Source organism: Labrus bergylta, chromosome 7 (assembly GCF_963930695.1).
Source record: "Labrus bergylta chromosome 7, fLabBer1.1, whole genome shotgun sequence".
Lineage (NCBI taxonomy): Eukaryota > Metazoa > Chordata > Actinopteri > Labriformes > Labridae > Labrus > Labrus bergylta.
In genome coordinates, this window is record NC_089201.1 from 27,449,711 (window position 1) to 27,462,018 (window position 12,308).

The 12,308-nt window shown below is 40.8% G+C and overlaps 1 protein-coding gene across 1 annotated transcript in view; it reads right to left on the reverse strand.

The window, feature by feature from the left end:
- ptprq (protein tyrosine phosphatase receptor type Q) overlaps window positions 1-11,225 on the reverse strand; it is a 39,628-nt gene extending 28,403 nt beyond the window's left edge. The window contains exons 1-18 of the mRNA XM_065956644.1: window positions 11,142-11,225; window positions 10,913-11,038; window positions 10,683-10,827; window positions 10,285-10,566; window positions 9,947-10,164; window positions 8,851-9,031; window positions 8,254-8,613; window positions 7,849-8,160; window positions 6,536-6,838; window positions 5,643-5,942; window positions 5,224-5,354; window positions 4,955-5,084; window positions 4,707-4,860; window positions 4,451-4,557; window positions 3,317-3,414; window positions 2,677-2,845; window positions 1,836-2,096; window positions 1,537-1,697 (exon numbers count right to left, since the gene is read on the reverse strand). Coding sequence (XP_065812716.1) covers window positions 1,537-1,697; window positions 1,836-2,096; window positions 2,677-2,845; window positions 3,317-3,414; window positions 4,451-4,557; window positions 4,707-4,860; window positions 4,955-5,084; window positions 5,224-5,354; window positions 5,643-5,942; window positions 6,536-6,838; window positions 7,849-8,160; window positions 8,254-8,613; window positions 8,851-9,031; window positions 9,947-10,164; window positions 10,285-10,566; window positions 10,683-10,827; window positions 10,913-11,038; window positions 11,142-11,225 — 3,522 coding nt within the window. The remainder of the gene's footprint in view (window positions 1-1,536; window positions 1,698-1,835; window positions 2,097-2,676; window positions 2,846-3,316; window positions 3,415-4,450; window positions 4,558-4,706; window positions 4,861-4,954; window positions 5,085-5,223; window positions 5,355-5,642; window positions 5,943-6,535; window positions 6,839-7,848; window positions 8,161-8,253; window positions 8,614-8,850; window positions 9,032-9,946; window positions 10,165-10,284; window positions 10,567-10,682; window positions 10,828-10,912; window positions 11,039-11,141) is intronic.
- Between the last annotated feature and the right edge of the window lie 1,083 nt (window positions 11,226-12,308).

The following is a 12,308-nucleotide window of genomic DNA, read 5'->3' on the forward strand; positions in this document are numbered from 1 at the left end:
TTCCTTTAACATAAAAACATTTTTTCAAAAAGCACTTGCACGTTTGTCAAAGTGTTAAAAGAACCAAGTTCATTCTTCTCTTTCTTTCAAACTTAAATTGAACAGTTTTGCCTATTTGGTAAAGTACCTATATTTCCCTTTTAAAAAATATGATGTGAATATTGCTTTCCTCATTTGAACCTCTCCTTTTTTTCAAATTAGATCACCAACTGACAACGACAGAAGATAAATGAGATACATATACCCCTGGATCAGGATCTCTGCTGAACAACAGTAATCCTCTAATCATTTTCTGTAAATACAAGCAAGAATAAATCTCATTGGAGAGATGGGAATTCACTTTGTAAAGCTCTGCAACAGCACTTACTCAGCCTTCTGTCGTTGAGTAGTATTATGTGGCATACTGATACATCACCACAACTCTATTTGAAGAAGATCCTCAGCCATCTGTTTCAGTATGAAAAATCTTAAGTTGTGAATGGATGACACCTTGTTTCTGCTTGTGGTTGCACTTGTTTGTCTTAATACTTCGCTTGGCATACCCTGGTGTTGCAGTGTATTTGCTTTAATGTGTGTTGTGGCCAACATTAACACCTCAGAGATCAGTCTGGTAGATGGCAGTGTGCCGCACTATTACCTTATGTTACCGCCCCGAATAATGACTAAGCATTTATTTTTTTTAACATCTGCGCCTGTTCTTCTGTGTATTTGACTTTTGACTGTGGCTGCACGCCTCATAATGTGGATGCATGTTAAGTCTAATAGTCTGTGTGCCAGTGCAAGATAATACGAAGAAGTCTTACCTGTGAGTCTATCTGCCCCAAGCAGAGTGTGAGCAGCAGGATGAGACGAGTGAAGGCCATGCTGGATAGCAGAGTAAGCTTAAGTTTAGAAACAGCAGGTTAGAGGCCTCCCCAGTACAGCAGCATCCAGAGTTAGTAAATAATCATTAGTAGTGGTCTACAGGTATTCCACTGAGCAGAACGGGAAAAAAACACCTCAAGATCTAGAGGCTGGTTAGTGGCATGAGTAAAGGTTGCAGGGTTAGTGGGCCCAGCATAGGATATTAACAGTTCTAATCTTGAGGTATTCCAAATTTTTAGGTTCTGGCCAGGGAGGGCAGTGGGTCCTTTCATTAGCACAAGGCTAACGTTCTCCCCTCTGCTCTCTCTCTCTCTTTCTCTCTCTCTCTCTAGGGAAAGCTGCTTAAGCAAATGAATGATTCAGGGTTGAGCTCATAAGGCCAACTCAATAAATAATGAGATCTATTACTCAACTCTGTGTTCTGTGTGCTGTATGTGTGCAGGGTGTGTAAGGTTACATTTTGGGGGATAACTGACACCTGGCAGACGGGAAGAGCGAGTGTGGGGAAGGACTTGGTTTGAACGGCAGGTGATATATAATGGTGTGTATGTTTGTACATACAGAATAGTAAATCAGGTGCCAGCCTTTGATGCCCGGCTGCCTCTGATGGTGTAGTTGTTATATTGAGTTTATAAGGTGTACATTCAAACATGACGTTATCAGTGTGTGTACCTGTATGTATCCATCACGTGCGGGGTGCACTGTGACTTTTCCTTGGTTTGGCAGCAGTCTCACTTGATAATGATCCACACACCCCTCTGCCTGCTCCCAACGCAGCGAGAACTCACGTGCAGACACATTCATCTCACGCAGTCCTCGCACACGTGCCGGCACTCATGGTGGACAGGAAAGAGAGAGAGAGAGAGACGCAGAGTCAGAGAAGTGGAGAAAGTGTCGGTGATTTACTGAAGAAGAGATCGGAGCAGGTGATAGTATTTGGGTGTTGACCGATGCAGAGTTGTTCCCTCTACCTGTGGTGACAGTAAGAAAGGCAGCGCTCCCCGCGGTCACTCCCCTCACTCTCTCAGCGCTCACGTTGTAGCTGCAGCCGTCCACCAGTCCCGTAACCACAGCAACCCGCTCCTCCTTGGGTACGGTGAGTGTGTTCGCGGCGGAGGTGTTGGCCACCGTGACTCTGTGGAAGTCAAACCCTCCAAGCGCACTATCCCAGCTCACAGACACGGAAGAAGTGTTGACGTTTCCGACATGGAGGGTGCATATTCCTGCTGGTCCTGGAAAACAATTATACCTCGAAGTTTTCAGCATTTAAGCCGTGATTAAACCACAAACAAAGTAAAATACAGGCTGAGAATGTAAAATAACCTCAAAATGAAAAATAAATATAACATTGAATAGCTTAAAAACAGGAAATTCTTTAAATTACTTGAAGATCCTGTGATGAACTTCTGGTTTGTGACAAAATACTTTTTAGTATTTAGTGTTATTATCCCATGGTTGATTTTGTCCTATAAATGTGTAGGTAGTGTTTACTAATAAAAATGTAGTTCTGCTAACTTTGAGCGGTCAAACTTCTCAGTCACTGTGAATCTTTGGCATGGTCACAGTAAACAAAGTTTCTGTTCAAGCAGCATGCCTTAACTCACAAATCTACTTAATAGAAACTGTAATTCTTGTCGATGATGATGTGGTTGCTTTTGTAGGTCATGTAGAGGCATTCTTATTAATTTCAGTCTGTTTCAATTCCAAACAAAAAACATTTCAGAGGAGCTTTAAGAATCACCAACAACTTTGTTTCCCCCCGTTCAGGACAGTGCATTAAAAATCTTCTCAGAAATAAGGTGTGTCTCTTACGTGTGCTGAACTCTCTGTGCACCTCCTGACTGGTGTCTGAGTCCAGCAGACTCCAAACACTCACACCGTAGTCTGACCCTGGGATCAGTTTTCTAATCTCATAACTTGTGCCCCGGAGAAGCACCTCAATCCACAACTTCCTGTCCATAGAAAGCAGGCCAAAAACAAGCTGAGAAAACAACAACAACAACAAAAATCATCAGTCACTTTCAAGTTTTATTACAAAATTCAAAACTTGACACATTTTACATTAACATTACTTTATTTAAACCAATGTCTCTCGTGTATTTTTGTAGATTTGGTTTCTGTATTTGCGTGCACAAAATGTGCTTGGTCATTCCTCCTGGCTGTGGCTCTACAGAGGTCATATATCTTTAAAGGGTTGGTAACCCAATCTGTGGTGTGACGACAACGGTTGCTGAGTAACCAACAGGTGAGTACAAAACCTGACTGGGGCTGATTGGCCTGTTCTGTCCTTAAAAAAAAAGGCAATTACCGGGACCAGTAATGTTCTGTATAAGAAAAATGACTTAGATCATTATGCTCATCTGCCCAGAAGTTACTACAGTGTGTAACCTCATGTGTCTGGGTCCATCTGTGATTGCTTTTTTAAACGGATGCAGCAGTATTCATGTCTTACCTTGTACCCCTCCACCTGCCCTGGTGGTGGGCTCCAGGTGACAAACACCAAAGTCACTGCCTGCTCTGAAAGACTCACTTCTTGTGGCTCTCCAGGCTCTGAAGGAAAGATTCCCTTTAGCATATGACAACATGTACTGCACACTTACCATCCTTCAATCTGGGTAATACACACTTAAATAACTTTTTTTTTTAAATAAGGTCACTTGAGTCAGCTGGGTGAGAGTAGTTTAAGTAAATGAGTACAAAGATTAAAAAATACTTTGTAACTTAAAGTAACATTTTTACCAAATAGCAATGAACAGTATTTATGTAAAACAGTTCCTCAAGTATCCACTTGGGCCTAGCTGCAAAAGCACTGCAAGTCAAACACATACCCATTCTAAAATTGATATTTTCCAGATCAAAAATCGAGCTAATTTCTTTAATGGTACAAAATTATCAGGTGAATTTAACTTGTCCGTTTTGATTTTATGTAGGATAATTGATAGTAAGGGTCTGGCTGATCTGACTGATGGTCTGGACTACACTACTTCATCTCTTTGCCTGTTTCCAAGCTGCCCAAAAGTTCGTTTGAGACAGCATTTCCAATACTGCAACTGTCATCGATGTGTTTCAAAAGTCCGCTTCAGAAACCAATGGGTGACCTCTTTGAGAATACATCCATGTTTTATACAGTCTGGATTTAACAGCTTATGAAGTAAAATCAGGAAGCCAAAGAGACAGGTGCTTAATTTCCCCTTTATCTGGTGTATCTAAGCTGCAGAGCATGTGCTCGTATGTCCTGTGAGACAATGATTTATTTGATTCACCATCCTACACTGACACAACTTTGTAATAAATCCCTTATCGGTCTGTGAAATGAAACCGAATACACACCAAAATCATTTCCTTTTCCCCTTAGTTGATGTTCTAATTTATTTTCTAGTTGTATTTGCATACTTCTGTTCCCTTCCAACTGTTCATTCACAACCACATTCATTTTGTTATCCAAGTCCATGAGCACATGTGAGAACACACACACACACACACACACACACACACACACACACACACACACACACACACACACACACACACACACACAATGCATTTGGTTCAGGGCACTTCATACCTCTAAAACTAGTAAACTTACTTGTATGGAGGGTTAAAGTAGAAGGTTTACTCCTTCTTTCCCTGCTGGTGCTAATAACTTCAGCTGTGTACAGGCTTCCAGGAGCGAGGCCTTCAAAGCAGTAATATCTGTGTGGACACAAAGTCTCTGACAGTCAGAGTATTTAGGTACAAACTATGACAAATCTGTCGGCATATGCTATTTAAAAAAAATATTCTCAAAATTGTGATTCCAGTCTCATAAAACGGTGAAAATATTTGAATTGAGTGACACTGACCTTGGCTCCTGATAAGAGACGATCAGCTCATGACTTGACGTTGTGTTTTTTAATGACAGGATGAGTGTGCTCACCACTCCCCTGACCATGCTCCAGCAAACGCACAGGGATGATGTGGTTTTATTGACAAGTGACACCTCGACTGAAGCGGGAGCTGGGATAAAAAAATAAAATAAAATAAAAACAATAAGCAATGTCGTAAACATATTGAGTGTGTTTATGTTATGTATGCTTGTGTGTGTATTTACCTGCTGTGATATTGATATTGATGGGTGAACTGTCTGTGAAGGACTCCTTCTCTGTTCGTATTGAAAAGTGGTAGAGGCCGCCTGGAGTCAGACTTGAAAATGTTGCACTCTCATTGAACACTTTCTGCACCTGCAGCACACATTATATATATAAACAACAAATCTGTCTAACAGCCTTACTATCATTTTAACAGTTGATCATTTTTCACACAAAAAAAAATCATTATTGACAATTCTTATTATTAATTTTTATTTTTTTATTTTTTTACCATGTGTGAATGGTCACAGTTGAGGCAGATGACCTCGTAGATGTGAGCCAGTCCTTCAGCTGGGTCCCAAACCAGCTCTATGGACGACTCTGTGACCACACCCTCCCTCACTCTGATAGGAGGAGCCAGACCTGAAAATAAAAATACCCAAAAAGACCAACTCTAATTACTCCTCTTACATTACAATAAAAACTACTCATTGTTTTTAAGTGGGAATTATGATGACTGCATTGCCTATATTATCATAAAAATAAAAAAAGAGGTGCAAATAAGAAAAAAATGAATAAAAATACAAAAATTAATCAAATTTTAAATTTTAGTAAATGTAGCAAATTAAGAAAAATAAATCTACACAGGAAATTCTATGACATTTTGCTATGAAGAAATAATTATTTTTTTGAAGAGTATGTGGAACTCGCCTGTTTTAAAGGGATGTGTGTAGTAAGGTGCTCCCAACTGTTCTCTGCTGGTGCTGTACACCCCCAGCTGGTACTCAGATCCTGGACTGAGGCTGACTAGACTTATGAGATGGACACCAGCAGGCAGGGAGTACCAGTCACACGTGTACCCACATGTTCCCTCACAAGCAGTGTCACACACTCCTGGACACACACACACTGTGACTCCATCGATCACACCCAGCTGTGGATGCTGGATGAACAACTGTGCAGAGTTTGTGCCCACTGAAAGAGGGACCGCTACCTGAACTGGCAGGGGCTCTTCAAGGGCAGAGAGGAAAAATACAAAAATCATTTTACAAATAGGTAAAGTATGTTTAAAACTAGAGTATACTTTTCAAGGGAATTTTTTTTTTTTTTACAATTTCTAGGATATGTTTTAAATCGAGGAAGGTGTAATCATGAACATTGAAAGGGATTTTTAATCATTCAAACAAAATCACGATGCCTCCCTCTGCCAAGCAAATATTCAGAACGGTATCTGATGCCAATATGAGGCTCGTGCTTTACAGATTAGTCAAATCAAATGGATATCTTCCAGAGTTACAGCCTGTTTAGTGCAGCACGTCCCTCTTTATCTTACAATCCCTGCAACTCAAAAGGAAGCACTTTGTGGAGAGAGACAAAGAAGGAGCCTCATACTGGCTTCAGAAAAGCTTTGAAGAACAAATTAAGGACTTTGGATTCTGTCCCTCATCATTCACCATGAAAACTCATTTGGTATGGATCGTTTCCCTGCCATCAACATGAGGAATGAGTTCACTGAGCAACATGTTCATGTGTCCCTGACTTGTGTTCACACTCAGAAAGTCTTAGTCTCTCTTTTAAAAGGAAGTACATTCTGTTTCTCTTACTTGTGGTATGTTTAATGCTGGTCCTCTTGCTCTTGTCCTTTCCAATCAGTGAGACCACTCCAACTTCATAAGTCTGGCCTGGAGTAAATGAGCCCACATCAACACACACAGACTCATTAACCCAGAGTGCTGCAGGACTGGACTGGTTTATCCACAGAGAAGACCGTGAACTTGATGTGGGGTCAACAAGGGGTTGGGATGTGACATTATAACCGTCTGGTGGGTCATCAGGCGGACTGGACCAACACGCTGTCAGAGTTCCTGTCGCACTTGATACAGCAAGACCACAAGGGGCCTCCATCTCTAAAAAAACAAAAAGGAGAACATCATCAAGTTGTTAGATAATAGTTGTCAAAACAAAGTCATGTCAGATCAAAGTCTGCAAATCCTAGCTGGGCCAACTACTGAGAACATACCGTCAAATGTAAAACATGTAAAAAATATGTCCTTTAGTTAGCAAGAACAATCAGAACATTTCTGTAAACGCAGAATGTTGAAGGAATGGACACAATCAAAAGATGTTAAAAGAGGAGAAATGGTATACAAATAATAATTATTGAGAATAAAAAACACGTGTGATTCAAGGTTTTAACACCAGATATATTTAGCAAAATGTCCTACAGGGCCAGCGTCCTGCAAACATATTTGGAAAACACTTTATTTGACTATGATGACTATTTATTAGGGCAGGAACAAATGCAGTAAACCCTATAGACCTTTGGATTGATGCTGAAACTGTTTTTAAAATGACTTTCTTATACAGAAACTATTTATCATATATAATAAAAGTATGCCACCCCAGTTTTAATAGTTGGTGTTGCTTCTTGCAAATAATGCCTTTTAGATCTTTTAGAGGAAATGACCTCCACTAGCAGTATAATACTCTATATTTAAAACTACATCCTTATAGATGATTCGTTTCAGTGGTTAAACTGCAGGTATATACAGAGGCTATAGACTGATTCCCACCCTTGGCCATTTCCCGCATGTCATCCCCCACTTTCTCCCTTTTTCCATCAGTATCAACTGTACCGTTCTCTCAATTATGGCAAGAAAAGCCCAAAAAGACATCTAAAAAAATCCTACTTGACACATTCCTCAAGTTGCCAAAAACAAAATGCAATTACATTCAGTACAAGTGTGCAATTTAAGAACACATTTGTAGCATCTTAAGCTTTAGAAAGGCATTTCCTCAAAAACCCACCTCACAAAAATCCAACAGCATATCAACATAAGCCTTTTCAAGAAAGAGTTTTGACATCACAGAACAAATTCTTGATTTGAACAAAAATCCGTAACATCACACAGCTTACCAGTCCATACAGTCACAGGTGTCTGTCCACAGCTCTCTATCCCATGCTGGGTGACTGTGTACACTTCCACCTTGTATCTCCTGTAGGACTTAAGACCTCCAATCACAGCGGCGTACGACTGCAACCCAACCGCTTCAGGTAACATGGAGATGTTGCGCATTCCAACTATTCTCTCTAGATTTGAAGTCAAGTCCACGTAGCGCACAACAAATGTACATCCCATCTTAAACTGTGCGTCTGTCTGCATCCAGTGCACACTAATCTGACTGACAGTAACGAGGCCGACAGTTACATTTTGAGGAGGAAGAGGTCCTGTAAAAAATAAGAACATTGCATTTTAAATTAACACCTGTTTGCATTAAAATGTTGTTATCATAGACAATGACAAGTTGACAGCAGACTCACTAGTAAAGGCAGTCTGTGTTTGTGCCAAGCTCCAGGTGGGGCCTGCAGGGTGAGAGGCTAGAAGAGTGAAGGAGTAGACACTCCCTGGAGACAAACCTGCCACAGTCACCCCTCTGGAAGAGAGGGAAATTGGGACCCTGACAATCTTTTTAATACCACTCTTGCTCTGTGTCACCTTTTTGTCTTTATCTTCCCCCACTTGTCCCAACTCTTTGATAGCCTCCTCTTGATACTGAAGGGATATCCCAAAAGAGGAAAGATTAAGTGAGTTTAAGGAGAAGAGGTCACTCCATCGAAGCTCGACATGATGCTCTGTCACCTGAACCAGGTCGAAGGAGAAAAAGGCAGAGACCGGAGGGGCTGTGAAAGAGAGAGAAGAAGAATAACATTAAGGTTACCTGAGGAGAAAATAAGGGAGAATTGGCAACAAAATATGGTTTGGATTTATTATTAAGTATTTTGCACTTTATATATTTTATATTTTAATATTTTATCAGAGTGCATTCATCATTTTATTAGCGATATCCTAAGAAATTGTCAAATAACATAAATGCAAAAGCTCTTGGTTTGTAAAGTTACAATGCAGAACTTATTTACTCTGGAACTGGCAGATGAAGGGTAAGGGGATGTTACAGAAAAATGGAGTAAGAAAGTATCCAGGTCCTGTGGCATTCATCTGAAGAGCGAAACAGTCCATCTCATTGGCTGGCAGTGATGACATCACAGCTTTGGTCAGGTTATAGGCTGAGCCATCAGACCACAGAGGTCGCCCCTCCATCTGTGGACATGACACACATCCCCCCCCGTCTCCCTGTCATTAAAGTGAAAGTATTTGAAAACAAAACTCCCGTTAAAGGAGTAACTGCTGCCACAGCGATTTAACTGTTTGGAAAGTAAACTATTATCACCTCACAGGGAAGTAACAGAACTTTACTGATGATCAAAATGATATTTTGACCAATTTGTCAAACATAAAATAAACGTTTCCTGATAAAGATTCCTTTATACAAAAGATTTGCATAATGTTTATTATCTTTCCTGGTTAACTAAAGGTTAAACAAAATATTAATACAATCTCAGTAGGCACATACAGAAGACCTAAAAGAGTATTCTTGAGTATTAAAAGTGACAGGAACTTGCAGAAAGTGTGATAAAATGCTCTGAAGGAAGGTTTGAATATGCTGCAGAAAATATTCTGCTTTCCTGCAAAAATTAAACTATAGAGTATATCAAGTATTCATTCGTAATAAATATTTAATCTGATGGTTTGCTTGACAAATCACTATCTTATTTACAAAATGCTATTAAGAAAATGTTACTATCATCATTAAAATAGTGTGAAGATTCTCAAATGAGATACACTGAGAACTGGGTGATGTCATTATGCATAACTATTCACATTCTTGATGACACATTAGCTAGTATCTTGCAATGTGAACTGAGAAAATAATAGAAAACTGACAATGTCTTTTGCATATCTAAAGCTCTCTTATCAAAAAAAAACATCCAGAAAAACAAGGTTTAAAAAAAATACAGTACAGGCAACTCTGTGGACAAAAATAATAGTTTTGATGTGTTTTTGAAAACTTCTAATTGATAAGTGATAATAACAAGGTAACTAATGTCTCTTCTCAGTTGAAATGAAAAAGAATCTATCCTCCTCAGTACCTGTACGTTCCCTAACAAGGATTACCTGCTTGTCGTTGAGGCCAGTCCACAGCAGCAGCAGGTTGTTTTGGCTCAGCAGGTGAGAAAATATAAAAAACTGATTTTCTGAGGTCTTCAGGTCAGCCAGGTGACTTCCAGCTGCCAGGTGTCTGCAGCTGAGCTGGGCTTCCCTCCAGGTTAAACCTGTTCTTCTCACGATGTAGCAGCTTCTCCCATTGGCCAACCAGCCAGGGGGGCACTGAGCTGGAAACACAAATCATTGTAATTAACACAGACAGATTACACATGACATGCAGTCCATTTTTAAAGTTGAAGATCAACATGTGGTAATGTGATCGTGTTAAAACAAAAATGTACAAATACCTGTTTCCATGCTGATGCAGAGTATCTGCTTCAAGGACAAATAAAGGTGTTTGAGCTGCGTAGCAACCACAACTTTGACCTTGAAGTGTGAGCCAGGCTGGAGACCTCTCACGGTGTACTCAGATTTTGTACGTGAAGAGTTGATGTTCATGTGTGTTACAGTTTGTGTGTGAGCGTTGTATAAACTCAGGGTGGAGAGGCTTTGTTGTTTCTGAAGTTTCCATGTCAGGAGAGCGGACGTGGTAGTGGTGTTCAGATGGAGAGAAGACAGGGGGACTGGAACTGGACACAAATACAAAACCGGGTAAAAGATAACACCAACAAGCCTTCATTAACAAGCACTAATGTAATTTTCTTTCTCCATGAGGACTGTATGACTCAGGTTCACAGAAACTCACTAAAATGAAACATCTTTGTCTCAAGAGTGGTGTCATTTCTGCTGGATCTCAGTGTGATGGTGTATCCTCTCTGGTCCTCGATCAATCGCAGTGTCATTCTGCAGTCTGGAGAGCATGCTGATTGATTGATGGGCTCCACGTACACCTGCAGAAACATTGTGACAATTTACTTCTAAAGCGGTTCAAACTGCAATGAAAATATCTGCTGTGATCACCAGTAGTCTTCTTACAAGGTGGTTACTTGCAGTCCTGCAGGCCACTGAGAATGTATCTGGCTCTGGAGTTGAGGGGAAGGACTGAAAAACAACTTGAACCTCAACAGGGACCAAGTGTTGTTCACAGGTCAGCAATACCACCTGAGGGAGAACAAGTCACTTTAGGTGTAACAAGTTAATAATATACATAATTATTAATGAAAAGGCTATTGCAATAACCTGAAGTACAAAAAAAAAACCTTACCTGACATAAACTAGCCAGTAACCACAGATGATTTCTTGTCCCCATTGAAAAGATCACTCCATCATCCTCAGTCAGCCACAGCATCACTTCCAAGACGAGAAACAACAGATCCCGTCTTTGCTTTCAGCCATCCATGTTGTCATAAATGAACCCCGGGGCGGCTGAGTGTAACATCGGTAGTGGAAAGTCCCAAACTATTTGTGTCGCTGACGCAGAGATGAGCGTAAAAAGAAAAGAAAAAAAGTTCACGTTTTGTTAAAAAAAATTGAGCCGAAAGTTCAAGGCTGTAATACGCACCCTCATGCGGATGGATTACAAAATCATTGGCGTGTTAAATCTCAGAGAAACATTTTGTTTGTCTGTTTTACCTTCTAACAAGAGTCTGGACTTTGAATTTAGCGCGCACTCGAAAGTCAGCGTTCAATGGCTGTTTCCCCCTGAGAAGCAAGCCCTTATGTGGAGGAGAGAGAGAGAGAGAGAGAGAGAGAGAGAGAGCGAGAGAGCATGTATGACTTCAACCCAATTTGTTCTGGCTCTTTGTTTGGATAAGAGCAGGTCGCCATGGTAACCACAGGGCACACGGCCACTTTGGAGACGGCTCCTGATGAGAGGAGAGGTGGGGATAATAAAGAGACCGAGGGGAAGAGCAGAGAGATGGGAGATGTGGGTGGGTATTTTGTGTATAAATTGAGATGCCATAAGCAGGAAAAAATCACCAGTTTCAGTCTCTGGATGGTCACATCAGACTGGTCTTGTTTGCAGGACTTCTTGGAACCCTTAAAATAAGCTTTTGCTGCAGATTTTTCTTTTCCTCAAGAGTGCAGTGGTGAGAATCGTTTGGCTCAGACTTGGGGTGTGGTGGAAGTACTGGCCATGTGGAATGACAGGAATTTGAAAGGGAGAAATGATTGACAGTCAGGGAACTCCAGTCCACTGAGGGGTACTATGTAATGAAGAGGTGACTCCCACCCAGCAATTACCACTCAGAGGTGCAACACAAACACATGTCAGCAATGCAAACGCTGAATCAGGCTGAGCTCATGACGGTTTGATAACAAAGACGTGTGTGTGTGTGTGTGTGTGTGTGTGTGTGTGCGTGCAGGGGGGTTGGGGTGAAACAGGCCACAGTGGAGGTCATAAGAAGAGTCAGTGTTGCAATAATTCAGA